This window comes from Pan troglodytes, chromosome 1 (genome assembly GCF_028858775.2).
Source record: "Pan troglodytes isolate AG18354 chromosome 1, NHGRI_mPanTro3-v2.0_pri, whole genome shotgun sequence".
NCBI classification, from domain to species: Eukaryota; Metazoa; Chordata; class Mammalia; order Primates; family Hominidae; genus Pan; species Pan troglodytes.
Window position 1 is genome coordinate 46,127,518 of NC_072398.2, and position 27,869 is coordinate 46,155,386.

The 27,869-nt window shown below is 46.1% G+C and overlaps 2 protein-coding genes across 4 annotated transcripts; both read left to right on the forward strand.

Moving 5' to 3' along the window:
- Positions 1–1,283: 1,283 nt before the first annotated feature.
- Positions 1,284–6,708, forward strand: CYB5R1 (cytochrome b5 reductase 1). The gene is made up of 9 exons (XM_016936123.3): positions 1,284–1,382; positions 1,675–1,824; positions 1,973–2,045; positions 2,580–2,686; positions 3,080–3,209; positions 3,889–3,972; positions 4,858–4,943; positions 5,416–5,515; positions 5,882–6,708. Exons 1-9 carry the CDS (start codon positions 1,368–1,370, stop codon positions 6,052–6,054), a joined length of 918 nt encoding a protein of 305 aa, XP_016791612.2. The 5' UTR covers positions 1,284–1,367; the 3' UTR covers positions 6,055–6,708.
- A 3,445-nt stretch (positions 6,709–10,153) lies between these two features.
- On the forward strand, positions 10,154–27,744 carry ADIPOR1 (adiponectin receptor 1). 3 transcript variants are annotated; one of them, XM_009440916.4, is made up of 9 exons: positions 10,190–10,401; positions 14,290–14,356; positions 17,408–17,642; positions 20,147–20,263; positions 21,961–22,132; positions 23,400–23,586; positions 24,624–24,811; positions 26,354–26,547; positions 26,871–27,744. In XM_009440916.4, exons 3-9 carry the CDS (start codon positions 17,502–17,504, stop codon positions 26,997–26,999), a joined length of 1,128 nt encoding a protein of 375 aa, XP_009439191.1. In that variant the 5' UTR covers positions 10,190–10,401; positions 14,290–14,356; positions 17,408–17,501; the 3' UTR covers positions 27,000–27,744. The 3 variants fall into 3 exon arrangements, with proteins under 3 accessions (XP_514107.1, XP_009439191.1, XP_009439197.1); XM_514107.7 differs by lacking the exon at positions 14,290–14,356 and having other exon boundaries at positions 10,154–10,401; XM_009440922.5 differs by lacking the exon at positions 14,290–14,356 and having other exon boundaries at positions 10,283–10,678.
- The last annotated feature ends 125 nt before the right edge of the window (positions 27,745–27,869 follow it).

A 27,869-nucleotide genomic window follows, 5' to 3' on the forward strand; every position in this document is an offset into this window, starting at 1 on the left:
AAACCGTAGCTGACCCTCTGTGCTGTCTTTTAAGTTATAATAGTAGCTGCCATCTGTTGAATATTTTGCTTTATGACAGGCACTACACTAAGCACGTTAACATATCTCATTGAAGCCTCACACCAAGGCTATGAACTAGATACAATCTATCTGTAGATAATAATATATATCCATCTGTAGATATCCATCTTATATCCATCTGTAGATGAAGAAACTCAGGTTGAGTAAGCTATCTAAGGTCACAGAGCCAATAAGTGCTAGAGGCAAGATTCTTATTCTGTACACTCTGCCTCCAAAGCCCACTTCTTTGACCCTAAGGGCACAAGAACCCAAATCAGGATGTGAAGCTTGGTCTTTGAAACCAAAGGAAGCTCCTGAATGATCCTCATAGGCTGACGGCTTGGCGCTGTAAACAAAATCAGTCTTTTGTCAAAAGGAAATGAAGTTGCCATGCCACTGTTCACTCCTGTAAGAGACTCCTCTGGGCTGTTCCATTCTCTTGCTGCAATTCAGCCGGTTGAAAAACTAAGGTGACTGCACAATGATTAACTTCAGGCCCTTCTGCTCTACTTTGAGCCTGTCTCTGGTTCATCGTTACACTCTCCGCTTAGCACCCGCAGACTCAAGAGATTTCCAATCCCCCAATTTAGCGTGGTTCTACTTTAGGCAGAACTCCCATCCAGTTCGGATATAAGCGGGTCGAAGTGGCAGGGACCACCTCGCTGGGAGGAGAGGCTGGAGCTGCGGTTTTAAAAGATCTTGGGGCCAGGCGCGATGGCTCACCCCTGTAATCCCAACACGTTGGGAGGCCGAAGCGGGTAGATTATTTGAGCCCTGGAGCTCGAGACCACCCTGACCAACACGGTGAAACCCAGTCTGTACTAAAAATATTAAAAAAAAATTAGCCGGGCGTGGTGGCGCACGCCAGTAGTCCCAGATACTCGGGAGGCGGAGCCAGGAGAACCACTTGAAACTGGGAGGCGGAGGTTGCAGTAACCGAGATCGCGCCACTGCACTCCAGCCTGGGCGACAGAGCGAGGCTCCGACTCAAAAAAAAAAAGTATTGAATAAGCACCGGAGACCCTGAGCCACCGAGTAGCGGAGGGAAAGTGTGGCGCGCAGAGGGGCCCAGCCCCGCCTCTGCCGGGCCCCGCCCCCAAAAGGCCCCGCCGCCGACGCCTCCTGCTAGGCCCCGCCCCCGACAGACAACCCCCCCCCCCGCCAGGCCCCGCCTCCTGCCCCCCCCAGCCGCGAGGTCCCGCCTCCTGCCAGGCCCCGCCCCCGGCCTGCCCCGCCCTCCGACCCGCCCCGCGGCGCATTGTGGGATCTGTCGGCTTGTCAGGTGGTGGAGGAAAAGGCGCTCCGTCATGGGGATCCAGACGGTAAGACCCTCATTCAGTATCCTCCACTGGGGGACCCCTCCCCATCTGGTTCTGGCCACTCAGCTCCGGACCAGGGGCTGTCGCTGCCGACCCCGCCCCGCAGGGCTCTGGGCCCACCGTGGATGCTGGGGTCCCGATCTCGCACATCCGGGCTCGGGACTCCGCCAGGTTACCCCTCTGCCCTTGGCATGCCTCCGCGCTGGAGCTCGGGATCGCCACCCCTGGGACGGTCACCACCCAAGCCCCGGGCTCTTACCCAGCCTGGCGGTCACGCTGCCTCCTCTACCCACAGAGCCCCGTCCTGCTGGCCTCCCTGGGGGTGGGGCTGGTCACTCTGCTCGGCCTGGCTGTGGGCTCCTACTTGGTTCGGAGGTCCCGCCGGCCTCAGGTCACTCTCCTGGACCCCAATGAAAAGTACCTGCTACGACTGCTAGACAAGACGGTAAGTTGGGGAAGAAAGGGCCAGGGTGAAGGAGGGGACCAGAGTGCTCCTGGCATGGAGGGTACAGCACCCACGGTGGTTGGGATGTCCAAGGGACGTGGCAGCGCCAGGCGCGCCTGGTGAAACACTTGTGTCCTCCACCCTCCAGACTGTGAGCCACAACACCAAGAGGTTCCGCTTTGCCCTGCCCACCGCCCACCACACTCTGGGGCTGCCTGTGGGTAAGGAAAGTGTGGAATGGGCTCCTTTCCCTGGTATCCTCAGAAGGTGACTCCCCTCCTGGGGTCTCATGAAACACGCTGCTTCAACCGGTTTGCTCCACACACCATTCCCCTTCCCCCACTTGGCTCTGCATCCTCCAAGCTGTGAGGTGCCACTGGGCCCCTCTAGGGTGTGGCTTCCATGACCCCCATCCAGCTTTAACACTCAACAGTCTTGCCTCTTCCCTGCAGGATTTGCTAATTACTCCCTCTGAGCAAGCACTACTAACTTTTTCCCATTGCCCAGACCCTTTTGACTCATCTGTCAAGGTCCTGGCAGTAACTGGCAGGAAACGCTGGAAATAAGTGTTTCCTCAACTGGGCGCTTATAAGAGATCCAACTGAGGGCTCAACGGGGCAAATCTTCCCTGCCTGGTAGCTCCTTGGGACCACAGCAGGAAGCAAGTCATCTTGTTCTCTCAAATCTCTTTGAGTATTTTGAGGGATGCAGCACATCACAGACAACCCTTATGTAGCTCTCTGCACGGTCCCCAGGCAAACATATCTACCTCTCCACCCGAATTGATGGCAGCCTGGTCATCAGGCCATACACTCCTGTCACCAGTGATGAGGATCAAGGCTACGTGGATCTTGTCATCAAGGTAAGGGGCTAGGAAGGGACCCAGGGGCTGCTTACCCATTCTTTCTGGGATTTGTAGAAATTTCTAAGATTTGCCTGACAGCAGGAAATGGTATGTACTCTGTGGATGTGAAGAAAGTATGAGCTACTCAGGAGACTGAGGCAGGAGACTCACTTGAACCCAGGAGGCGGAGGTTGCAGTGAGCCAAGATTGCGCCACTGCACTCAAGCCTGGGCAGCAAGAGCAAAACTCTGACTCAAAAAAAAAAAAAAAAAAAAAAAAAAAGAAAGTATGTAGACGGGGAAAAGATAGCACATATCTGATCCCTGCCCCAGCCTCAGGGAGGTTTAGTCAACATGGGGCTCAGAAACCAGTGACATTCCAAATAAGGTATTTTTCTCTCTGTCTTGTAAGGTCTACCTGAAGGGTGTGCACCCCAAATTTCCTGAGGGAGGGAAGATGTCTCAGTACCTGGATAGCCTGAAGGTTGGGGATGTGGTGGAGTTTCGGGGGCCAAGCGGGTTGCTCACTTACACTGGAAAAGGTAATGACCTGTCTTCTCCTTGAGCCTGTCTCCCACTTTATCAGTTCCCATAGTCCTCTTGGCACAGTATGGCTGTGTGTACACATGTGTATGCACGTGTGTAAGGGCCAGGGCCGCCCTTCCTTCTAAACATAGCACTGATACAATAGAAAGGCATGTTTCTCAGCCCCATTTGCCACAGGAAGCAGTTCCTCCTCCACTTGAATTCCCTAGCCATGGCAGCTGTGGAGATTACTAAAGCAAACATGTGCCCCTCTTCCCCACCTTCAAAAATTTGCCCCCCTGGGTGAGCTGTGGAGCGAGCCAGAGATAGCTTTCAGCCCTTCCCATGGGAACAGCTGGGTGCATTAGCAAGTCCCTGGAGCTGCTGTGTGCCACTTGGGAAAATAGATTCACACCTGGCTCTGTGCCTGTCTCCTTCACCAGGGAGTGACACTTTGCCAGAAGCAGCTGATACACTGTGTGGCGCTGAACTGACTCACAGATAGCCCTGGCCCCATTGTCCCTCAAGTATATTATTGTCAGGGCTGGCTCAACTCAAGCTTCCACCCAAGCTCCAGGATCAGATGTCATAGCAGCTGCTCAACTGGCCTCAGGCATATTTTCAACTCTGCATTTGTTTTCTAAGTTCGCTGTATTGACTTTATTCTTCCACTGCTCTCTTCACCTGACTTCTCAGGGCATTTTAATATTCAGCCCAACAAGAAATCTCCACCAGAACCCCGAGTGGCGAAGAAACTGGGAATGATTGCCGGCGGGACAGGTGCATTACACTGAGGGCCTTTCTCTCCCACCATTGTTGACTGTTGCCATGCAAATTCCTAGGTGACCCTCTGAAGACTGGTAATCATAGCCAAGCTGTTGTTCATCAGGGGATTTCCAGCAATGCTTAGAACTCCCTAGTATCTGAAAAACAAAATCATAAGCAGGTAGAAACCAAAAAAATATTTTAACTGATGGAATTAGAGAAACAAATTAAATGAGCTTTCCTCATTTTGAATGGATCTAATAGTTTTAGGTGAGAGAAGAGAGAAGCAGCTAGGAATGACTAGCTAGGAAGAAAGAAAATTAGCATTGGACACTACTGTGCATTAGACACTGTGTAGTCTAATACACTACTATATATTAGACACATAAATTAGACACATATATAGGTATCTATGAAGTAGGTACTAGCCTTTTCCTTTTACAGAGAGACAATGGGGTTCCAGAGAGGCTAAATGATTTCCACAGGGTTATTTCACTGGTAATGGCCTGGAGCAAAATTAGTATTTGGCTCTGCCTAGTGCCTAAGTACATGCACTTAACCTCTGCAAATACAGTGTTCTAGAACCCTCATCATTGAATCCGGAGGTACTTGTAGTCATTTGTGACTTTGGAGTCCTAGCCTCCAAAGGACTTTCAGAAGAGTCTTAGATTAGTTCCTAAGAAAGATTTCTACAATATGAACTTAGATGAATTTGAAGGGTGCCCGGAAATACAGATGTTGGAGAATATGCAGGAAGAGTTTAGAGGATGAGAATGCTAAAGGAAAATGGAGTGGAGTAGTGAATGAGCAGAATGAAGATGAAAGGGCTGGTCAGCTAAGGAGCCAGGACAGGGCAGAGAGTGTGGCCAGTACATTTCACTGTGGGGTATCTTCATGCAGGAATCACCCCAATGCTACAGCTGATCCGGGCCATCCTAAAAGTCCCAGAAGATCCAACCCAGTGCTTTCTGCTTTTTGCCAACCAGGTTGGTTTGTTTTCCTCCACCCTAAGACTTCAAAGTTGCTGTGTGGGTAGGGCTGAGAGACGTGGTATGGATGGGCAGAACTGGCCCAGTGCCCTGTTTTAGCCTCTGCCCAAGGTCCCCTCTGTAAGGCACAGGGTCCTCTTTCAATAAGGAGGAGAAAGGACAGAGCACTGAATCAAATTCCTTCCCTGGTCCCCAAGGAAAGAAGAAAACTTTTAAGGTATCTAGTCTGGAGCACAGAAACTTAGATCTTCTTGGTTAAATATTCATCTTTGTTCCTTCATAATGTGTAGATAAAGGCTGTTCCCCTCTTCTCCTCATCCTAACTCCCTAAAAGCACTGCAAGTCTTGCTTATTTCCTAGAACTTTTGCTTTCCCTTTCTTTTTCTTAGTTGGAAAGTTGTATAGCAGAAAACTTTTTATGTGGGCCTGAGAAGACTCCTAAAGACTTTCCTTCCCCTTTGCATTTCAGACAGAAAAGGATATCATCTTGCGGGAGGACTTAGAGGAACTGCAGGCCCGCTATCCCAATCGCTTTAAGCTCTGGTTCACTCTGGATCATCCCCCAAAAGGTATCCTTCCCATTTCTGGACATCCCACTATCCCCTCATCGTCAAAATCAAAGCCTTGCCCCTTTGTGAGTTCTGGCTTCATTGAAATCAACCTTGCCTCAGACTGCCAACTCGGAAGTCTGAGTGCACAGACACAGTGATCTCCTGGTCCCTTTCCTTTGGGTTCCTGTTTACCAGGTGGGTGACAGGGATGGCTGTGCTGCTAAGGCTCAGCTTGAGGCAGGCTGAGTATACCCATTCCCAGCTGCTGCTACCACTTGACACTTTCTCCAGAGCCTTTCAGGGCCCTCCCCAGTCTCACAGCACCACATCCCCTTGCCAGCATGTATCTGGAGTATTAAGTACTTTCTTCTCCCCATACTTCAGATTGGGCCTACAGCAAGGGCTTTGTGACTGCCGACATGGTCCGGGAACACCTGCCTGCTCCAGGGGATGATGTGCTGGTACTGCTTTGTGGGCCACCCCCAATGGTGCAGCTGGCCTGCCATCCCAACTTGGACAAACTGGGCTACTCACAAAAGATGCGATTCACCTACTGAGCATCCTCCAGCTTCCCTGGTGCTGTTCGCTGCAGTTGTTCCCCATCAGTACTCAAGCACTATAAGCCTTAGATTCCTTTCCTGAGAGTTTCAGGTTTTTTCAGTTACATCTAGAGCTGAAATCTGGATAGTACCTGCAGGAACAATATTCCTGTAGCCATGGAAGAGGGCCAAGGCTCAGTCACTCCTTGGATGGCCTCCTAAATCTCCCCGTGGCAACAGGTCCAGGAGAGGCCCATGGAGCAGTCTCTTCCATGGAGTAAGAAGGAAGGGAGCATGTACGCTTGGTCCAAGATTGGCTAGTTCCTTGATAGCATCTTATTCTCACCTTCTTTGTGTCTGTGATGAAAGGAACAGTCTGTGCAATGGGTTTTACTTAAACTTCACTGTTCAACCTATGAGCAAATCTGTATGTGTGAGTATAAGTTGAGCATAGCATACTTCCAGAGGTGGTCTTATGGAGATGGCAAGAAAGGAGGAAATGATTTCTTCAGATCTCAAAGGAGTCTGAAATATCATATTTCTGTGTGTGTCTCTCTCAGCCCCTGCCCAGGCTAGAGGGAAACAGCTACTGATAATCAAAAACTGCTGTTTGTGGCAGGAACCCCTGGCTGTGCAAATAAATGGGGCTGAGGCCCCTGTGTGATATTGAAAGGGTTGTTGTGTCTGGGGTCCTTGTTTCCAAATCCCCGAGGACCTAGGGAGGAAGGGTTTGCCACCATGGAACTCTCCCAGGTGTTCCAAAGAACCTTTGAGAAGTTGTACCATGTGCTGAAATGTGAGCTGCCAGCAGACTCAGTGATCATCTCAGCAGCTGTCTCAGCAGAGCCAGAGCTCCGCTTCTCCCTGGAGGCTCTCGAGGTGGGGGAAGGAGAACACACATTAGAGGGGACATTTTTGAGCCCAGCTGCCCCTCAGTGTTCCCTTGATAGGCCACTCTTCCCCTTCTTCCTTCTCTTGGCCTATCCTTCACCATATTTATCCTTCAGGGAACCTGGCACACAAATCAAAGTGTTGTCTTTCTGTTTGGAAGGGAAGCCTTCTTCTTTAAAAAGTAACCTGACATCACCAGCCCTGGCCGGAATTGTTGATGCCCAGATAGAGTTGGCCTCCCCCAGGCTCATCTGTCCTGAGTACCCTTCTCCTCTGCTGTGTAGCATGACCCAATCTACTCCCTTTCCCAGGGTAGGACTAGGGCAGCCTCTCCAGATTCTTCTTTGTTACTCCCATTTCAACAAAACAATGTGGTGGGCTCAGAATGAAGGTCGACATTGCTTTTCTGCTTTTCGGCAACTGTCTATTGCTGTTTCTGGGGCTTCTGAGAGAAAGATTTGTGGGACCCTCAGAATTCACTCCTCCCCAGGGCAGAACCTTCAGTAAATTCTGTTGGTGGTGTTCCATCCAGCATTTCTTGATCAGCTAATATGTGTATGGCACTGGGCTCTGTAACACAGTCTCAGCCACCTCACCTCCAGGAAGGAAAATCTTGCTTAGGAACGTTGGGCTCAGATAGTGAAGCAGGCTGTAAAGAGAATTTCCTGCGTGGAAGATCACCATTCCTTGTCTTGCATGGGTTTTTGTCTCATCCAGTCAACATACAAATGTTTATTAAGGATCTGGCATGTGCCAAGCACTATGCGAGGCCCTGAGGATAAAAGTGTGACCAACACTGGTCTTAGACCCCCAAAGAACTCACAGTCTAAGACAGACAAATGACTTTTTTTTTTTTTTTTTTTTTTTTTTGAGACGGAGGCTCGCTCCATCACCCAGGCTGGAGTGCAGTGGCGCAATCTTGGCTCACTGCAAGCTCCGCCTCCTGGGTTCACACCATTCTCCTGCCTCAGCCTCCCGAGTAGCTGGGACTACAGGCGCCTGCCACCATGCCCGACTAACTTTTTGTATTTTTAGTAGAGATGGGGTTTCACCGTGTTAGCCAGGATGGTCTCGATCTCCTGACCTCGTGATCCGCCCGCCTCAGCCTCCCAAAGTGCTGGGATTACAGGCGTGAGCCACTGCGCCCGGCCAACAAGTGACAAATAATTATAACAGTGTGACTAATACCATAGCAGAGGTATATACAAAGTGCAGCTGGGAAGAGGTTGAGAAAGATTCAGAAAGGGAGGAAGGGGGGAAAGAGAGGTAACATTTTTGACAGCCTGGGCAACATAGTGAGACCCTATCTCTACAAAAATAAAAAATTAACTGGGCATGGTGGCACGAATCTGTAGCCCAGCTACTTGGGAGGCTGAGTTGAGAGGATCCCGTGAAGCCCAGGAGTTCGAGGCTGCAGTGAGCTATGATCTTATGATCACACCACTGTACTCCAGCCTAGGTGACAGATTGAGAGCCTGTCCCTAAAAATACAAACAAAAATAGTTTTGAGTTAACAGCCATGTACCAGGTACTGTGCTAAGTACTCGATCTACATCACATAATTTAATCCTTATGATAATCATGTGAGCTGAAGATTAATAATTTACCAAAGGTCATACAGCTGGTCAGTGGCTGACAGAGCCTAAATGTGAATTTAGGATTGTCTGAGGCCAAAGTCAAACCTAGAAGTGGGCATTGTAAACTGCTGGCATCTTGCAGCAGACAATGAGAAGGGCAGTCCAACAGAAGGATCAGCATGTGCAACAGCCTGGAGGAATGAAAGAGAAGTTCACTTCAGAGAACTAGTTCACTAAGGCCCAACATGCTAGAGGGAAAATGGAGAATGATGAGGCCTTAGAAGTTAGAGCCAGCTCGCAAAGAGCCTCGAAACACTATGCTGAAGAAACCTGGACTCAATCCTGTGGACAGTGAAAAGTTTCTGAGGGTTTTATACAAATGGCAACACGGTAATAGCTAACATTTATAAAGCACTTACCATTGGCTAGGCCTCATAATAAGAGCCTGCATGAATTATCTCACTCAATCCTGACAAAGACCCAATGAAATAGTATTATTTTATTCCCACTTTTCAGATGAGGTAATTATCATTTGGAGGGGTTCAGTAATGTGCTCAAGATCATAGACTGGCCTGGGACAGAAGCTTGGCTCTATGTGACTCCAGAGCCCATGCTTTTAACTAGGACCAAGAGAATTAACCCCACGTCCCTGAAGCACCTATATCAGATTACAATGAGTCACTTTCTCTGCCTCTAGAATGGCACTAGTTGCACAGTGAGCTATGATATGATTGCACCACTGCATTCCAGCCTAGGTGACAGTGAGAACCTGTCCCTAAAAAAGAAAAATTAAAAAATTTTTTGAGTTAACAGCCATATTGAGGTACTGTGCCAAGTACTCTATCTACATCAGATAGTTTAATCCTTATGATAATCCTGTGAGTTAAAGGTTTGCTCACAAGAGGAAGATTGACATTGCTTTTCTGCTTTTCAGCAACTATGTATTGCTGTATCTGGGGCTCCAGAGCATGGGGCTCTAGAGTCACATAGAGCCAAGCTTCTGTCCCTGGCCAGTCTGTGACCTTGAGCATATTAGTGAACCCCTCCAAATGATAGTTACCTCATCTGAAAAGTGGGAATAAAATAATACTATTTCATTCTTGGGAGAAATGAGAAAATGGCCAGACCCTGAAATCCCCTTCTGTGTTGTGTGGTTCAGACAAGGGCTGCACTACCCTATGTCGTCTCGCGATCTGCACTCTAGGTGCCTGTGGGAGCAGGAACTGGGGCACGGGTTCACCAGCAAGAGTAGTTAGAAACAATTCTGCTCTCTGATAAGAAAATAACAGGAGGCAGACTGAGGTCTAGCCCAGGGCCTGGCACATGGTAGGGGCTCAATAAATAGTTTGTGGAAGGGAAGGAAGGACCATGCGGTTGAAGAAGAGATTAAGAAGTGTTTCAGAGGTGAAACGACTAGCCTTGGGGACAGAGGAGATGAGATAAGGTGTATGGTAGAAAATTCAGCATTCCCTCCCGACGTTCTGTCTCATTCTCTGAAATTTCTTCTCCATCACGCATTTCAGGCTGCGATAACGAGGTGGAGTGTAGAATCCGACGAACGTCCTCTACCCCGGGCCGGGTGGAGGTTACCTGGCTGCGGCGGGGAGGTGGGCAGGCGGCAGGGAAGGCGGGGCAGCAGGGCGGGGCCCGGGGCGGGAGGTGTGGCCGGCGGGCGCGGGCCTGTGATTGGGACTCCGCGAGAAGGCCTGGGATTGGAGGGCCCAGGCAGAGCCCGCGAGGAGGTGACGCGGCTGCGGAGGTGACGCGGAAGGTCGCGCGCCCCTTCCGGCGCGGGGAGGGCGCTGAAGATCGGGGCCGCTCGGCCGCAGGCCGCCTCCAGCGCCGCGGGATGTAGCGCGGGGGACCGCGGCCCCCAGCAGAGCCCGCCCGCCCGGCTGTAAGTCTCCCAGGGGCTGCGCGGTGGGCAGGGACTCGGCGGGAGCGCGGGGACCCCGGGGGCCCCGACCCAGGCCTGCGGAGGAGACAGCTGTTGGGGGAACCCGCTCCGACTTGCCAGGGGGCTCGGGCCCCAGCCAAGGAGCCGCCTGGCCTCCAGGCATCCAGCCGGTCGAGGTTGTAAACATTTCCGGCCCCTCCCACTGCGCGCCGCCTCCGAGGCGGCCTAGGTGCGGTGGGCGCTCGTCCCCGGCTGTCCCCCGACTCCCGGCAGTCCTGTGAGTGCTGCGCCTTTAGCCCCACGGGGTGGAGATGCATGGGTTCCCCAGATCGGGACCAGAGAGCCAGAGTTAAGCCTGGCCCCGAGGCCGCCGCGCGTGGGGAGGGAGGGCTGCGGGCCTAGGTCGCGAACCGCCTCTCAGCGGGGAACAGCCGCATTGGGTTGCCAGGAAGCCCTAAGGTTCCTCCACCAACAATCTTTGGCAGGTCAAGTCCTGACAGTGCCCTCACTTTGATGGGGTGGGAAGGGAGGTTGGTGATCGCTCTGCAGGGTTAAGGTAATCCTGAAGGCTGAAATGCGGGGCAGACTCGAAGGTACTTTGGGGGAAAATGAAATTTCATTACCTTAGGTATCTAGGATTGATGTATACTATCTTCCGTTTGAGAATTTTGGTCTTCAAGCCTTCGATTTTTAAGAAAATAGATAAGTGTTTTTTTTCCCTCAGTTTCTGGTGCTCTTTGGGAGAATGGGAAACTGACAAGGCCAATTTCAGTTTACACCGTTTCAGATGTCAAAGGAGCACTAGGAGGCCATGGTACTTTACTAGATTAACCATAGTACTTCCCTCAAGTGATTCAGAAGACGGGCTAGAAAATACAGCGGAGAATACATAGGCTGCCATCTACAAAACAAATGATTGTAATGGCTGGTTCTTTTCTGAAATGAAGTAATAGTGGGGTCGGTTCACTGCTTTTCTCTTTTCCTAGTAGTTGGGTAGGCTACGATGGTGCAACTTCGGTTTCTGAGGTTGTGTACTATCTGTATACTGCCAGGAATTTAGGGTGGTGCTAAACAGATTGCAATGTCAGGGTACCGGCTTGCAGCCACTAAATGTATTTACTCCAGGAATAACTTTTATGTACCCATATTGTGATTTGCACTTGGGAAATCAGTCATAAAAACTGATGTTACCTGTGAAGGCCCATGTTATGGTAGACCTCCGCAAAACTATACCTAATTGTAGAGTAGAATCTGAAAGCTTTCTATTCTCAATGGTCAAGACTTTGCCTGCAGGTAGGAGAGAATCTCAGAAAAATAACAGGGAGCAACATTAATCCACTGATCCCCATTGCTGATTTATAAAGTACACCACCTTAAGTAGGCTTTTAGGCTATTTTCAGTTTTTTAAGTCTGGCCTCATTTTACCTTTCCAGGACTCTATGGAAAAATGAATTGTTTACTGCCCTGGGGACTGTGTTCTTTCATGGCATGTTCACACCATATACCCTCCTGGAATGCCCTGTTTCCATCTCTATCAATCTCCTGTCATAAAATCTTCCACAAAACTTTTTCTGATCACTTCAACTAAAGTTGCACTTTTCTTTTGAATTCCTCCTGCACATAATGGCACTAAGCCTTGTAGTAATGATATTAGCAAAGTTATTTCCCCCATTTAGAGGCCAACAACCATTTCAACCCTCTGACTCCTCTTTGCCTTGTCTCTGTGGCCACAACACCATGCGTATTGTAAGTAATCAATCGGTATTCTCAGATTAATGAAGGTTAGAAATTGCCCTTCTTTCTAGGCCAGTGTATTTGTTCTCTATTCCCATAGGAAATTTCCTTTGACTTCTAATACAAAGCCAAACTGAAACCCTTTAACACTCCTGCTACATTATCCTGTCCCATCTACTTATTATCACACAGGTAAGATAAGCAGTCGTCTTTATATCTAGACGCTTTGTGAATTATGGTGAGTTTTTTTTCTTGGACCAGTACTCATCAACGTTGTTATGTCCATTTGTCCCTAATGTCACCTCCTGGACTTTGTTCCTCTCACCATGCTAAAAGTTGATTCCCTTTTTCCTGCTCAGAAATGTTGGGGGCATAGGCCGGGCACAGTGGCTCATGCCTCTAATCCCAGCACTTTGGGAGGCTGAGGCGAGTGGATCACCTGAGGTCAGGAGTTCGAGACCAACCTGGTCAACATGGCAAAACCCTGTCTCTACTAAAAATACAAAAATTATCCGGATGTGGTGGCAGGTGCCTGTAATCCCAGCTACTTGGGAGGCTGAGGCAAGAGAATTGCTTGAACCTGGGAGGTGGAGGTTGCAGTGAGCAGATCATGCCACTGCACTCCACCCTGGGGGATAGAGCGAGGCCCTTGTCTCCAAAAATAAAAGTGGGGGCTGGCATTGGCTGGGCACGGTGGCTCACACCTGTAATCCCAGCACTTTGGGAGGCTGATGCAGGAGAATTGCTTGAGTCCAGGAGTATAGGCTGCAGTAAGCTATGATTGTGCCACACACTCTAGCCTGGGCCTGGAACTGGCTGAACTTGGGAGCAAGACCCTGACTCCAAAAAGAAAAAATGGGCTGGCATTAAAATCCTTCATATGCCTGTATACTGTTCACTTTTTTTTTTTGTCATGACATTAGCAAAGTTTGCCTGTCTGTCAGGGCTCAAAAACACCTCTTCAGCCAGGCACAGTGGCTCATACCTGTAATCCCAGCACTTTGGGATGCCAAGGCTGGGCAACATAGTGAGACCTTGTCTCTACAAAAAATAAACAAAATTAGCTGGGCATGGTGGCACATGCCTGTAGTCCCAGTTACTAAGACTTGGGAAGCTAAGGTGGGAGGATCGCTTGAGTCTGGCACATTGAGGCTACAGTGAGCTGAGATCGCACCACTGCGCTCCAGCCTGAATGACAGAGCAAGACCCTTTAAAAAAAAAAAAAAAAAAAAAGACTTCTGTTGGGGAAGAGCTACAAAGGAAGTCAGACTGTTTTTCCACTTCAGAGTCTGGGACGCTTGGCATCGAGTAGGAGAGCTGAGGCCCTATATACTGTAGTTCGGTGATTTCAAACATGTGCCTTTGCTTTGATTCATATTTCTCCAACAAAGCTGTGAAATTATCCTGCCTAAGAGACAGTAGATAGGGGGAAAATGGCTGTATTCTTTATCTATACTGCTAGACTGGTCTTGCTTTAGAACAAGAATCAAGCTAGGTATGGATAGAGGCTACCCATAGACTCTCTAAAGGCCCGGGAACTAAACTCTTAGAAACTTTGTGTCTTTGCCTCCAGAAAAGGTGTGCTGTAGCCTGGAAAACTTGGGAATTGGTTCACAATATAAATGTCTCCAAAAACTATACGTGAAATAACTCTCCAGCTAACTGGCTGGTGATTAAAAATCAATCTTTTCCCCAAGTTTGGCACAGGATTATCTTATTTATAGGAGTACAAACAACCTCCCTGCTCCACAGCTTTACTCTCTAATATCCTAGGTTTACCCAGTTGGAAAGCTTAGTGGTAAAGGTTTATTAGCTTGAGTTGAAGAAATCCCATCAAAAATGCACTCAGTCGAGTTTGGCTCAAATATAATTTGCAATATTGGGTGTGGCAAGCTTGAGGGGAAAGGCATTTCCTCTAAAATACATAAGGACATAGAAAGCTGGCAGAAGGTTGGCTCACCTAGGATCGTTCTAACACCTTAGGGGTTTGTTCTGATTTTACACCATAGACTAAAACACACTTGTAATTCTCCATTGTTTGTGAGTGATCCACCCCATAGAAGTGGTATTTTCAGATCCTAGTATTATTTGCTCTTCTTTCTTGCCAGACGTCCGATCCCTATCTCTCCCTTTCCTGTCTCTGTGTTACTACAGTTTAGAAGACCAAACTGGACAATGGACTTTGCTCACTATGATGACATGATCTCCATTGACCTCCATTGTATGTACTTTAATGCATGATGATATATTTTGTATGATGAGTTGTAGCTGATGGCTGGTTTGTGAGTTAACTGGGGTCTCAGGTTTTGGTGGCTCTGGGTCTAGAAGATGTAGAGAGGTGGTATAGGAGCTAGTGATAGAGGAGCTAGAGGGAATCGGAAGAACTAATAGTAAATGATTTGGACTGAAAAGGGAAAAGACTTTGATGATAGCCAGAAGACTTGAGGGCATAAAAACTTTTCAGATCAAATGATGAAATTAGTAAGAATGCCAATCTGGATTCTGCACATGATCTTTGGACCCTAATTGCCCAACTTAAATTTTCTCTATATTATTCTCATTGCCTCTAGTAAAATAGTTACATAGCACTCAAAGTTACTAAATTTAGTGTGTGACCATTCTAGTTGAGGGGTTCTCTCCCTCCACTGCCCTCCTGGAGCAATCAAATTGTATCACTTATTTTTGTGCATATCACAAACTACCTATGTTATCTGGCTCTTTGAAAACAATACTATAACTTGTTCAACTTGTATTTTGCACAGTGTCTTAGAATGCCTTAGGGTGCTAGTCCTAAATACACTTGCTAAATATTCAATGAATGTGTTGACTTACTCTGGGGAAAGGGATAAGAGAAGCCACCACAAGCACAAGAAAATGCACATAAGCCCTTATCTAAGTGGCTAGAAGCTAAGTCATATGCTGGCAAGCTGGAATCTGCCCCATTCATTCATTCATTTTGAAATGGGTTCTAACTAAAATAAAGTATATTTATTATTTTATGATCCATGTATTGCATCTCAGAACCAGAATTTTGTTTTGTTTTGTTTTGTTTCTGCCCTGGTAGCCTGATCTAAGTTACTGCCAACAGTATCCCAAGCTAAGTGTGCCCCTCTTTTCAGATTTATCTAAGATGCCCAAAAATATTTATGTTTTTTGCTTGTGATATAAAGTTGTTTTTTGTTTTTTTTTTTTTTTTTTGCTTGCGATATAAAGTATTTTTTAGTAAAGCTGCTGATTCAGTAGTACTTCACTTTGAGGAAATATGTTTTGAGGTCAGCCTATTGAGAAAGATTTCCTTGTGTCCCTCTCACGCGGGTTGCCCATCCTCGAGGTTTTCATAGGCTTCCAGCTTCCTGTTCTCCTTAGCTCAATTGTTCACTATGACTGTGTGCTGGCATCTCGTCAGAGTCTTGCACATTTAAAGGAAGAGGAACTGTCTATGTGTTGACACCATATAAAGGTCTGCTGTATAGCAAGTTATTGTTTTTGTCTGTCTTGGACTAGATTGCTGGTTGCTTTCAACTGTGCTTGTGGGTTGAGCATAGCATGACTCATGACTGTTTAGAAGCTTGAGGATTGCCCTTACCTGATGTGTTAGTAAGTGTTCTCCAGAAAGCACCAATAGGATACATACATATGGATAGAGATGGGATTTATTCGGGGAATTGGCTCATGAGATTATGGAGGCTAAGTCCCACAGTATGCCATCTCAAGCTAGACAATGAGGAAAGTCCGTAACTGGTTCAGTTTAAGGCTGAAGGCCTGAGAACCCAAGGGGCTATTGGTGCACGTCCCGGAATCCCAAGGCAGGAGAACCTGGAGTTTCTGATGTCCAAGGGCAGGAAAAGAAGGGTGTCCCAGCTCCAGGAGGGAAGGAGGGGGAGAGACAGAGAGAGTTAGGGAGTCAGAGAAAGAGATTTATAATCCCTGAGAAGGAATTGTGATTACTCTTAGATAAAAAAGAACTGACAGAAGATATCAAAGATATTTGTATATAGTGAATAGCCATGGATGATATAGTGTCTCCCTCAGGAGCAAAGTTATGTTTACTGCCCAATATAAAAGATTGGGGCTCCCTAAGCTTAAGTTTCCTCTCCTGGAATGCAACCCACTCCATGTGCAGATGTTACCTGGCCCTCCCTGCATTGCAATGTGGTTATTTGGGTTTGGGTGGGGCTTGGGTAACCAATGCAAGAAAATGCTAATATTCTGGCTACTGCTATTGCTATAACTAATAAAGTCCTTTGTATGGGGGTAGAGGTGGGGAGAGAACTAATAATTTACAGCATAGTGGAAATCTTTGGAAACTTTCTCCCTCTTTCCCTCTTTTTTTATTTGCATTTCCCTGAGGCCTGATTAAAGACTACTGTGAAAATCCAACCCAGGAAAACCTAAAGTGTCTGAGATTTTTCCTAGAAAATGGAATTCTGGGTTTTTCTGATTTTGTGTGTGCCTGTCTCTAGTTTCTGAAATACTCATTTGAGTGGGGCTTAGATTATGGGTTGTGGTGGTTGAAACAAGTTATTGTGGAGCTGGTTATTAGGTATGTGTGTGGCAAAGGGTAAATTGGGGCTCCCTCCTTGTCTTCACCTTCCTGCTTCCAGGTAAGTTCTTGCTTGCTTGCAGGACAGATTGTGATGAAAGCTTGTTATCCCAGGGTTGAACTCAGGCTATAATCCTATAATAGAATTAGTAGACTTCGCAGAGAAATTAACCACTAGGCATCTGTCCCACAACCAAGTTCCTTTTGTATGTATGACACATTTATCAGAGCATTTGTAGATAAGGTCTAACTGAGTTCAGTTGGCATTTAATTCATTTCTAAGCCTGGATGATCTTGTAGTAATTGCAGCCAGATGTTGGCTTTATATTTTTGTTCCTCGGTCTCAGAGCTAGGCCTTTCTTGGGCAGAGTGAGCTTTGGGAGTGGTAGATGAGATTCTTCTCACTAAATGGTTCCATACCTGTGGGAGGGAGTTGAGGGTGGGTAGCTGTTTTTCTATGGTGACAGTTTGGTGCAGTAACCATAGATCATATGAAAGCAAGCAACTAGGTGTTACATTTTCAGCCTTACCTATAAGATTAGTGAGGTTCTGGGTAAAGGTTGACATTAAAGAGGGAGGACAGGAATAGATTTCATTTAAGCAATTAACTGGCCTTTAGAATTGGAGACAGGATATGAGTTGATTAGCTTCTTATTCAGTATTAGAGTATAGAAATGAAACTGTAAGAGGAATAAATTGTCAATCCTTCATGTTTGTGTTTGCTTTTAGTGTCTACCATCAGAGGGAGATCTCTGCCCCCTGGGGCTGAGAGACCCCAACCTTTCCCCAAGCTGAAGCTGCAGGGTATTGAGGTACCAGCCAGATGTCTTCCCACAAAGGATCTGTGGTGGCACAGGGGAATGGGGCTCCTGCCAGTAACAGGGAAGCTGACACGGTGGAACTGGCTGAACTGGGACCCCTGCTAGAAGAGAAGGGCAAACGGGTAATCGCCAACCCACCCAAAGTAAGTCATCTTCCCAGGAGTCATCCCCTTGTTCAGTTTCTCTCCTTAGAACTCTGTCATTTTCTCTTTTTTAAGAGCTCACCATCCAAAAGGAGGAACATTGCATCCTGGAAATGTCTCTATCCAAGTCCCTATGATACTGTTATAAACATCTTGTTGTCTGCTTTCCCCATTGTAAGCTTTTGGGAATGCACTCATCTTTGTAACACCAGTGCTTAGCACAAGGCCTGCAGTCCAATAAATAATCAGTAAATATCTGAATGAATGAAGGAAGCAGTCAATTAGGATTAGGTTTGACTTCATGTAACACACAAAAATCCTTACAGTTTTGACAGGACAGAAGTCTCTCAAGCAAAAGAATTTCAGAAGTAATGAATCCAGGGCTGACATGGAGGATCCACCACTGTCAGGCACCTGTGTTGCTCTCCCATCACTCTTAATATGTGCCCATCATACCCACATTCTACCCACCATGAAAGGGAAATGAGAAGAAAGGCCCTCTCTTTCCCTTTTATTTTTATTAAGATCTCGCCATGTTGCCTAGGCTGATCTTAAACTCCTAGGCTCAAGTGATCCTCCTGCCTCAGCCTCCCAAAGTGTTGGAATTACAGGTATGAGCCACTGTGCCCGGCCAACTCTTTGCCTTTTAAAGGGACTATCAGGGCCGGGCACGGTGGCTCACACCTGTAATCCCAACACTTTGAGAGGCCGAGGCAGGTGGATCACCTGAGATCAGGAGTTCGAGACCAGCCTGGCCAACATAGTGAAGCCCCCTCTCTACTAAAAACACAAAAATTAGCTGGGTGTGGTGGCAGTCGCCTGTAATCCCAGCTACTCGGGAGGCTGAGGCAGGAGAATCGCTTGAATCTGGGAGGCAGAGGTTGCAGAGAGCCGAGATCGTGCCATTGCACTCCAGCCTGGGCAACGAGTGAAACCCCCTCTCAGAAAAACAAAAATAAATAAAGGGACTATCAGGAAGTACCTCATAAGACTTCGGCCAGAACTTACTTACATAACTATATTCAGCTGCAGTGGAGGTTAGAAAGTGCAGCCTGAGTAAAATTGCAGTAACATTGCCACCCTGAACAAAACCGTGGGCTTTGTTACTTATGAAGAGAGAGAATGGACGTTGGGGTAGACTGGCTGGAAGCTGTAGCACAAAATCTAAGATGGACCATGTGTTTACTAGTGACCATCAGCAACAGGAGAGAAATAGCCCAGAAAAGGAGTTGAACTGCCAGGCTTTCTATAGCCATGATTCGGAGCCTTGGGATAGAGAGAGAGAAAGTTCTCTCCCTTTCACAGGCAAGTGCTCTCCTGGGTGTGCTTTTTTTTTTTTTTTTTTTTTTTTTTGAGACAGAGTCTCACTGTCGCCCTGGCTGGAGTGCAGTGGCGCGTTCTCGGCTCACTGCAGGCTCCGCCCTCCAGGGTTCACGCCATTCTCCTGCCTCAGCCTCCCGAGTAGCTGGGACTACAGGTGCCCGCCACCTCGCCCGGCTAATTTTTTGTATTTTTAGTAGAGACGGGGTTTCGCCGTGTTAGCCAGGATGGTCTCGATCTCCTGACCTCGTGATCCGCCCGCCTCGGCCTCCCAAAGTGCTGGGATTACAGGCGTGAGCCACCGCGCCCGGCCCTCTGGGTGCGCTTTTTTAGGCCCTGGGGTCAGTACCGCTGTTTTCCATGGAACCAGTTCTGACGCCCTGGTACTTCTGGGAGCTGCTGTAGATACAAAGTTTCAATCATGACAGCATCCCTAGAGTCAGTGAACAGGGAACTCTGAACAGAATTATTGTTATGGAACTCTCTGAGACTCTGTCTTTTTCATTGTTTTGAAAACGTAGGCTGGGCATGGTGGCTCAGCCTGTAATCCCAGCACTTTCGGAGGCCGAGGCAGGAGGATCACGTGAGGTCAGGAGATTGAGAACAGCCTGGCCAACATGGTGAAACCCCATCTCTACTAAAAATACAAAAATTAGTCAGGCATGGTGGTGGGCGCCTGTAATCCCAGCTACTTGGAGGCCGAGGCATGAGAATTGCTTGAACCTGGGAGGCGGAGGTTGCAGTGAACAGAGATCGCACCACTGTACTCCAGCCTGGGTGACAGAGGGATATTCCATTTCAAAAAAAAGAAAGAAAGAAAATGTAATGGCTTAGAAAAGAGAACTCTTTGGGAAACTGAGGAAAGTTAAGAACCACTATCCTAAAGAAAAGGATGTCATTCAGTACCTAGAGCTGGTGTATTCCCCCAATGCTAGTCTCTGTGACAGTCCTTCTTTTACGCACTGCATAGAATGTTCACTACAGCATTTACGAAGTATTAATAAATTTCTAACTAGTGTTGTAAACTCAGTATGTATGCTTTTGGAGAAGAGACCACAAGACCCTCTGTAGGAAAGAGGCTGGGCAGAAGGCATTAGGTTTGGGTTTTTCTGGGTCTCTCTGCTCTGGAATAGTACAATTTATGAGATGACTCCCTGGATTGTTGTGGGGTTTTTCTCCCATAGGCCGAAGAAGAGCAAACATGCCCAGTGCCCCAGGAAGAAGAGGAGGAGGTGCGGGTACTGACACTTCCCCTGCAAGCCCACCACGCCATGGAGAAGATGGAAGAGTTTGTGTACAAGGTATGGCCTATGAGCTTCTGTCCTGGAAGGGGAAGGGCAGCAGGCCTGTCTGGGATGTCCCCAGCCAGCAAGCTTGCACTGGGTCGAAGAGCTTTTACTCCTGGGAAGGAGTGGATTTGTTTTTTGGTTAAGATGAGGTAAATCAATGTGAAGACTGGCTAAATTTTTACTGCCTACTCTGTGAGGCATTGTTCAAAATATATTCTTAAACGGATTCTTTTCTATGCAAGGGGCGCCTTTGGAAGTCATCAAAATATTTCAATATGCCAGTAATATGAATGCCTTTGTTAACACATTAAATATACATGAATGATGAGCACTAATGTATTTTATTAAAATTTGTAATTTCTAAGTAATGATGAATAGAAACAGTATTTTGAGATACCTGCAGAACTAACGTGTGAGAGTATCTGATTTCTATTGGTGACAAAGCCACAAGTTCTACTAATACTGTGGTTTGTTGCTTATGCTTATAATTGAGGAAAATGCTCAATTTACTTAGAGGTAAATGGAAATACAATTTTTTCCATCTATTCCCTGGATCCTGTCCATAGTGCATGGATCCTAGATTAAGAACCCCTACTCTAAAAAGATGTGGTAAGAACTTAGAATCTAATTGGGGGAGGGATGAGACATGAGATAGAATCTCCTGGAGAGGGACAAAGGAGGGATCTGTACATTTTTTAAAACAACGTTTATAATTTTTTTGTTTTTATTCAGTATATCAATTTTGAAATTTCAAGTAGCCTAAAGGAGGTTGTACCATATATATATATTTTTTTTTTTGAGACAGAGTTTTGCTCTTGTCTCCCAGCTGCAGTGGCACGATCTCAGCTCACTGCAACCTCCGCCTCCCAGGTTCAAGCACTTCTCCTGCCTCAGCCTCCCGAGTAGCTGGGATTACAGGCATGTGCCACCACGCCTGGCTTATTTTTGTATTTTTAGTAGATACGGGGTTTCTCCATGTTGGTCAGGCTAGTCTCGAACTCCCGACCTCAGGTGATCCGCCCGCCTCAGCCTCCCAAAGTGCTGGGATTACAGGCGTGAACCACTGCGCCCAGCCTGGTTGGACCATATTTTCTTAAAAGGTTGAGAAACACTTACCTAAAACTTCTCCAGATAAACTAACATGAAACAAAGACAAAGAGATTTTTGTTTGTTTGTTTTTGTTTTTGTTTTTTTGTTTTTTTTGAATACAGAGTCTTGCTCGGTCGCCCAGGCTGGAGTGCAGTGGTGCAATCTCGGCTCACTGCAACCCCTGCCCGCCAGGTTCAAACCATTCTCCTGCCTCAGCCTCCTGAGTAGCTGGGATTACAGGTGCCCGCCACCATGCCCGGCCAATTTTTTGTATTTTTAGTAGAGACAGGGTTTCACCATGTTAGTCAGGCAGGTCTTGAACTCCTGACCTCAGGTGATCCACCTGCCTCAGCCTCCCAAAGTGCTAGGATTACAGGCATGAGCCGCTACACTCAGCCAGGATTTTTTTTTTTTTTTTAATGGTCAAAATATGAGTCAGGACTCTGCTAGCCCCATTCATGCTATGTCTTGGATATCCCCCAGTCCAGGCTGGTTCTCCACTATTACCTAGGACCATTCAGAGCCTGACTGACATCTTCCTAGACTAGTTCTCCATCACTGCTTGTCCTTAGGGAAGGTACTATCTAGTGCCCTACCCAGAGAAAGTGTATATGTTCTAGGTCTGGGAGGGACGTTGGAGGGTCATCCCATATGATGTGCTCCCTGACTGGCTAAAGGACAACGACTATCTGCTACATGGTCATAGACCTCCCATGCCTTCCTTTCGGGCTTGCTTCAAGAGCATCTTCCGCATCCATACAGAAACTGGCAACATCTGGACCCATCTGCTTGGTGAGTGATTTGGATGGGGAAAGGTGGAATTTGTTGTCTCCCTAACTGCGAAGGGATTATAGAGCCCAACAAAGTTGTTCAGATCGATTGGCAGCTGGGATTCTACCTTTAAACTACTAATGACTTTAAGCTAATAACCTTGGTTGACCCTTGATCACTGATCTTTAAGACTGAGAGTAAAAGGCCTAGAAACCAAAGAAATTGGGACTAGATATTTTTTTGTGATCCCTGGCAGAACTGTTCTAGGTGGAGACAATTCCTTGTACTTCGTAATTTCCGACTGTAAAAGTAAAATGCCAACATTTCAAAATATGGTCTTTTTGTCTGGGTTTCTGTGACCAGTGCCACTTTCTTTGAAACATTGGACTGCAATTACACAGCTAAACCTCATAGCTTTCTGATTTTTTTTTTATTTCAATAGCTCTTGGGTTACAAAAGGGTGGGGGGGGTTTGGTTACATGGATGAATTATATACTGGTGAATTCTGAGATTTTAATGCACCCATCACCTTAGTAGTGTACATTGTACCCAATATGTAGTTTTTCTGTCCCACACCCCTATCTCCCCCTCCCGCTTCTGAGTCTCCATAGTCCATTATATCATTCTATATGCCTTTGCGTACTCATAGCTTAGCTCCCACTTATAAGTGAGAACATATACAGTATTTGATTTTTCATTCCTAAGTTACTTCACTTAGAATAGTGGCCTTCAGCTTCATCCAGGTTGCTGCAAAAGACATTATTGCATTCCTTTTTATGGCTGAGTAGTATTCCATGGTGTACATACACCACATTTCCTTTATTCACTCATTGGTCAATGGACACTTAGGTTGGTTCCATATCTTTAGAGTTGTGAATTGTGCTACAATAAACATACATGTGCATGTGTCTTTTTCATATGACTGCTTTTCCTTTGGGTAGATACCTGGTAGTGGGATTGGTGGATCAAATAGTAGCTCTACTTTTAGTTCTTTAAGGAATCTCTATACCCTTTTCCACAGAGGTTATACTAATTTATAATTTACATTCCCACAAGGAGTGTATAAGCATTCCCCTTTTACCATATCCATGCCAACATCTGTTGTTTTTTGACTTTTTAATAATGGCCTTTCTTGCAGGAGTAAGGTGGTATTTCATTGTGCTTTTAATTTTTATTTCCCTGATGATTAGTGATGTTGCCTGTAGCTCTCTGATTCAAAAACATCAACCGTCAAAGTGTACACATTCCCTTTTTTCTTACAGGTTTTTTTTATTTTACCCTCCTGCAGGTTTCGTGCTGTTTCTCTTTTTGGGAATCTTGACCATGCTCAGACCAAATATGTACTTCATGGCCCCTCTACAGGAGAAGGTGGTTTTTGGGATGTTCTTTTTGGGTGCAGTGCTCTGCCTCAGCTTCTCCTGGCTCTTTCACACCGTCTATTGTCATTCAGAGAAAGTCTCTCGGACTTTTTCCAAGTGAGTTAAAAGAACACCATAGGAAAATACTGTGCACTGTTGTCACATCTTGAGATCCCAGTGCTTACTGGGTGATAGGAGCTCATATCACTCCTAAAGGTTTCTTGATATGCCAGAGGAAAGGCTCTCTGTTCTGTGGCGATAGTGGGGTGATGAAGCTTTTCTCTTAAACACTTCACGAACAGACTTACTGCATCCTCTTCAACAGATGGAGAGACCAATTGTGGCATATATTTTCTACCTGAAAAGTACTATCTTTTGTGAGGCTTAGAGTGCCAGTGCACTGGCTGCTTTCCAAGACCTTGTACAAGCGTAACTTACTATTAGCCCAAGCCAAAGTAGGGTGTGGTAAATAGTCTATGCTTCATTCTGCTGGTGCTCCTACCCAGCAGTCAAGTAAAGCTTATCTTTGCTGCCCATGCATTGCTGGAAGCTCCAGATGTCCATCATCGTGTGCTTTCTCTCTTGCCCAGCCGTGAGCCTGAGGTTCTATTTGTTTGCTTGTTTTTGTTGTTATTGTTGGTTTTGGTGGCGACAGTGGTGTATTATTTTGTTTTTTCTAACAACACCAGTAAGAAGGTACATTTTCCTCATTTAAAAAGTCAACTAAGATAGAAAAAGCTAGAGTATCCCTTAATACTACTCCCAATTTAAGAATTTTGTTTTTAGAACTCATTCTATCAGAATAGGAGAATTTTCAAAGCCTTTCCTGAGTGTGATGCTGGGAACCAGCTGGATTGTGATGGAATTTCTAAATTCAAGTGTCTACTACAGGAGATACGGCTGTTCACTAGTAAGGGAAAGGGATAGAGTTCTTTGAATGGGGATTCTTAGAGATTTTTCCATCGTAAAATAGAAGTGACCTTGTGGAATTTTAATCCAGAATACAGGATAGATTGTATGGGAATCTACAATACAGGATAGATTGAGGGAATGGTTAAATCTGGGAGCAGGTGGAGAACAGAAAGAGCTAGTTAAATGAGCCATACAAATTCATTTCCCCCACTGATTTGTTTCATTTTTGTGGTTCTTTTTAGACTGGACTATTCAGGGATTGCTCTTCTAATTATGGGGAGCTTTGTCCCCTGGCTCTATTATTCCTTCTACTGCTCCCCACAGCCACGGCTCATCTACCTCTCCATCGTCTGTGTCCTGGGCATTTCTGCCATCATTGTGGCTCAGTGGGACCGGTTTGCCACTCCTAAGCACCGGCAGACAAGAGCAGGTAGGTCGGAAGATGTACGTACACCTCAGAGGTATTTAGACCTTAGGCCTGATAGGCTCAAACCTATTTGAGCCTTAAGGTTTGCAGCTTGAGAACCCTACCCAAACCCTGATTTGTGTTTCAGAACTTTCAAAACAGCATCAATTTCAAAGCTCAGTTCTCAACCCCAAGTGTCATACTATTTCAGTAGAATGCCAATAGGACAGATCATTACCCAGCTGGTCAATTAACTGCAAGCACAGATGTAGCTACTCTTATACTTGGTTTGTGACAGTTTAAAAATGTAGCAAGCACAGTAATTTTAGTGACCCAAGTCCCAAGCTCAGACCAAGGGATTAAAATTAAAACACTCAGAGGCATTTTACTAAGGGAATGGAATACCTGGTTTGGTGAATGAAAATACCTTGAGCATAAACAGGTAACAAAGTAATAGCTACAAGCATAAACATCTTTGTGTTGTCTCATCTCATCTGGACTCTTATTTTAAGCTTTTATTACTTGCAGCAACACCACCAATTACCACTAGTCTTTAGTCCCTTTACAATTAATATCTGCTATGTTTTAACCTTCAGTTAAAATAATTAAGTATTGTCCGGGAGCAGTGGCTCACACCTGTAATCCCAGCACTTTGGGGGGCCGAGGCAGGTGGATCACTTGAAGTCAGGAGTTTGAGACCAGCCTGGCCGACATGGTAAAACCCTGTTTTTATTTAAAATATAAAAATTAGTCGGCGTTGTGGCAGGTGCCTGTAATTCCAGCTACTTGAGAGGCTGAGGCGGGAGAATCACTTGAACCTGGTCGGGGGCAGAGGTTGTAGTGAGCCAAGATCACGCCACTGCACTCCAGCCTGGGCAACAAAGCAAGACTCTATCTCAAAAAAAAAAAAAAAGAAAGAAAGAAAGAAAAGAAAAAAATAATAGCAATTAAATATTTATCAAGCACCAGCCACGTGCCATGCACTGTGCTTAAACAAAGGTATTTACAAAGATGGAGAGGTGGTCCCTGCCCTTCAGTTATGTGTAGTGTAATGATGAGACACGTACCCATTCTTCCCTTGCTCTTGCCTTACTTGTGTGTCCCAGCAGCTACAGGATAACTGCTAATCTGGGTATATCTGTCTACTCAGGAGGTCAGAGTTCTGGTTATGTAAGACTTTTATGATCTTAACAGGAAGCCTATCCTATGCTTCTCTGACTTGGGAGGCAACTGAAGCCTTGACATCTAAGTTCTGTACCCAAGTTAGCCATCAGAGAGTCTTGACATACCATTTTTACCTAAATTCCTTAACAGATAATGAAGAATATGAGATCTTTGTTCTTGGTGCTTAAAAGGTAGTAAGCACTTACACAGCTTCTTCCCATTCAGGACATAGAAGAAATATCTGTTGAGTGTTATCCATCTTGTAGCTAAGTTTCCTAAACATGTACTATTCATCCAAAAATAGCTAATTATCATAAACATTGAAATTCCAGAGTAAGATAGCAGTGCCTTCCATGCGGTGGCTGTTTCCTTGTTTGACAGTCTTATGTCTGTTCTGTTCAGGCGTGTTCCTGGGACTTGGCTTGAGTGGCGTCGTGCCCACCATGCACTTTACTATCGCTGAGGGCTTTGTCAAGGCCACCACAGTGGGCCAGATGGGCTGGTTCTTCCTCATGGCTGTGATGTACATCACTGGAGCTGGCCTTTATGCTGCTCGAATTCCTGAGCGCTTCTTTCCTGGAAAATTTGACATATGGGTAAGAAATGAATCTTCCAGCAGGTCCTATGATGGTGAGTGAACAGCCCAAAGTTAAAGGGCTGAGGAAAAGGTGGTAAGAGACTGGGATCATATAGTGTTTGGAGGTACATATATGTGCATTGAAGGAAAATCATCAATATTAACATTTTGGTGTATCTCTGACAAGGACTGTGTTTTTAAAACTTTCTAAATATACCACTTTAATGATATTAACAAATTTGTTTAATTAAGGAGAAACTAGAAGAAGCAAATGCTTTCTCCTACTTGTTTCTTATTCCTCCTTGCATTATCCTAAAGGCTCTTTTCTTTTTATTCCTACAGTTCCAGTCTCATCAGATTTTCCATGTCCTGGTGGTGGCAGCAGCCTTTGTCCACTTCTATGGAGTCTCCAACCTTCAGGAATTCCGTTATGGCCTAGAAGGCGGCTGTACTGATGACACCCTTCTCTGAGCCTTCCCACCTGCGGGGTGGAGGAGGAACTTCCCAAGTGCTTTTAAAAATAACTTCTTTGCTGAAGTGAGAGGAAGAGTCTGAGTTGTCTGTTTCTAGAAGAAACCTCTTAGAGAATTCAGTACCAACCAAGCTTCAGCCCACTTTCACACCCACTGGGCAATAAACTTTCCATTTCCATTCTCCTAGCTGGGGATGGGGCATGGTCAAACTTAGCCACCCTCTCCTCAGCAAGGCATCTACCGGCCCCTCACAGAGACAGTACTTTGAAACTCATGTTGAGATTTTACCCTCTCCTCCAACCATTTTGGGAAAATTATGGACTGGGACTCTTCAGAAATTCTGTCTTTTCTTCTGGAAGAAAATGTCCCTCCCTTACCCCCATCCTTAACTTTGTATCCTGGCTTATAACAGGCCATCCATTTTTGTAGCACACTTTTCAAAAACAATTATATACCCTGGTCCCATCTTTCTAGGGCCTGGATCTGCTTATAGAGCAGGAAGAATAAAGCCACCAACTTTTACCTAGCCCGCCTAATCATGGAAGTGTGTCCAGGCTTCAAGTAACTTGAGTTTTAATTTTTTTTTTTTTTTTCTTGGCAGAGTAATGTAAAATTTAAATGGGGAAAGATATTTAATATTTAATACTAAGCTTTAAAAAGAAACCTGCTATCATTGCTATGTATCTTGATGCAAAGACTATGATGTTAATAAAAGAAAGTACAGAAGACACTTGGCATTCAAAGATTTCACATGTATGGTCTTGATTATTTGCACACAACTCCAAAACATTAAGTAAGACCTGTGATAATTTCAGATTCTCCTGAGGCACAAATTTGAATCATAGGCATTGACAGGCTGGCACATGCA

Bases quoted from the DNA above. Each gene is read 5' to 3' on its own strand.
- CYB5R1 (XM_016936123.3), top strand. The intron at 1,825-1,972 runs GTAAGTTGGGGA...TCCACCCTCCAG, and splicing joins TACGACTGCTAGACAAGACG to ACTGTGAGCCACAACACCAA. The intron at 2,046-2,579 runs GTAAGGAAAGTG...CACGGTCCCCAG, and splicing joins CACTCTGGGGCTGCCTGTGG to GCAAACATATCTACCTCTCC.
- ADIPOR1 (XM_514107.7), top strand. From the start codon at position 17,502: ATGTCTTCCCACAAAGGATCTGTGGTGGCACAGGGGAATGGGGCTCCT. The intron at 17,643-20,146 runs GTAAGTCATCTT...TTTCTCCCATAG, and splicing joins TAATCGCCAACCCACCCAAA to GCCGAAGAAGAGCAAACATG. The intron at 20,264-21,960 runs GTATGGCCTATG...TATATGTTCTAG, and splicing joins TGGAAGAGTTTGTGTACAAG to GTCTGGGAGGGACGTTGGAG.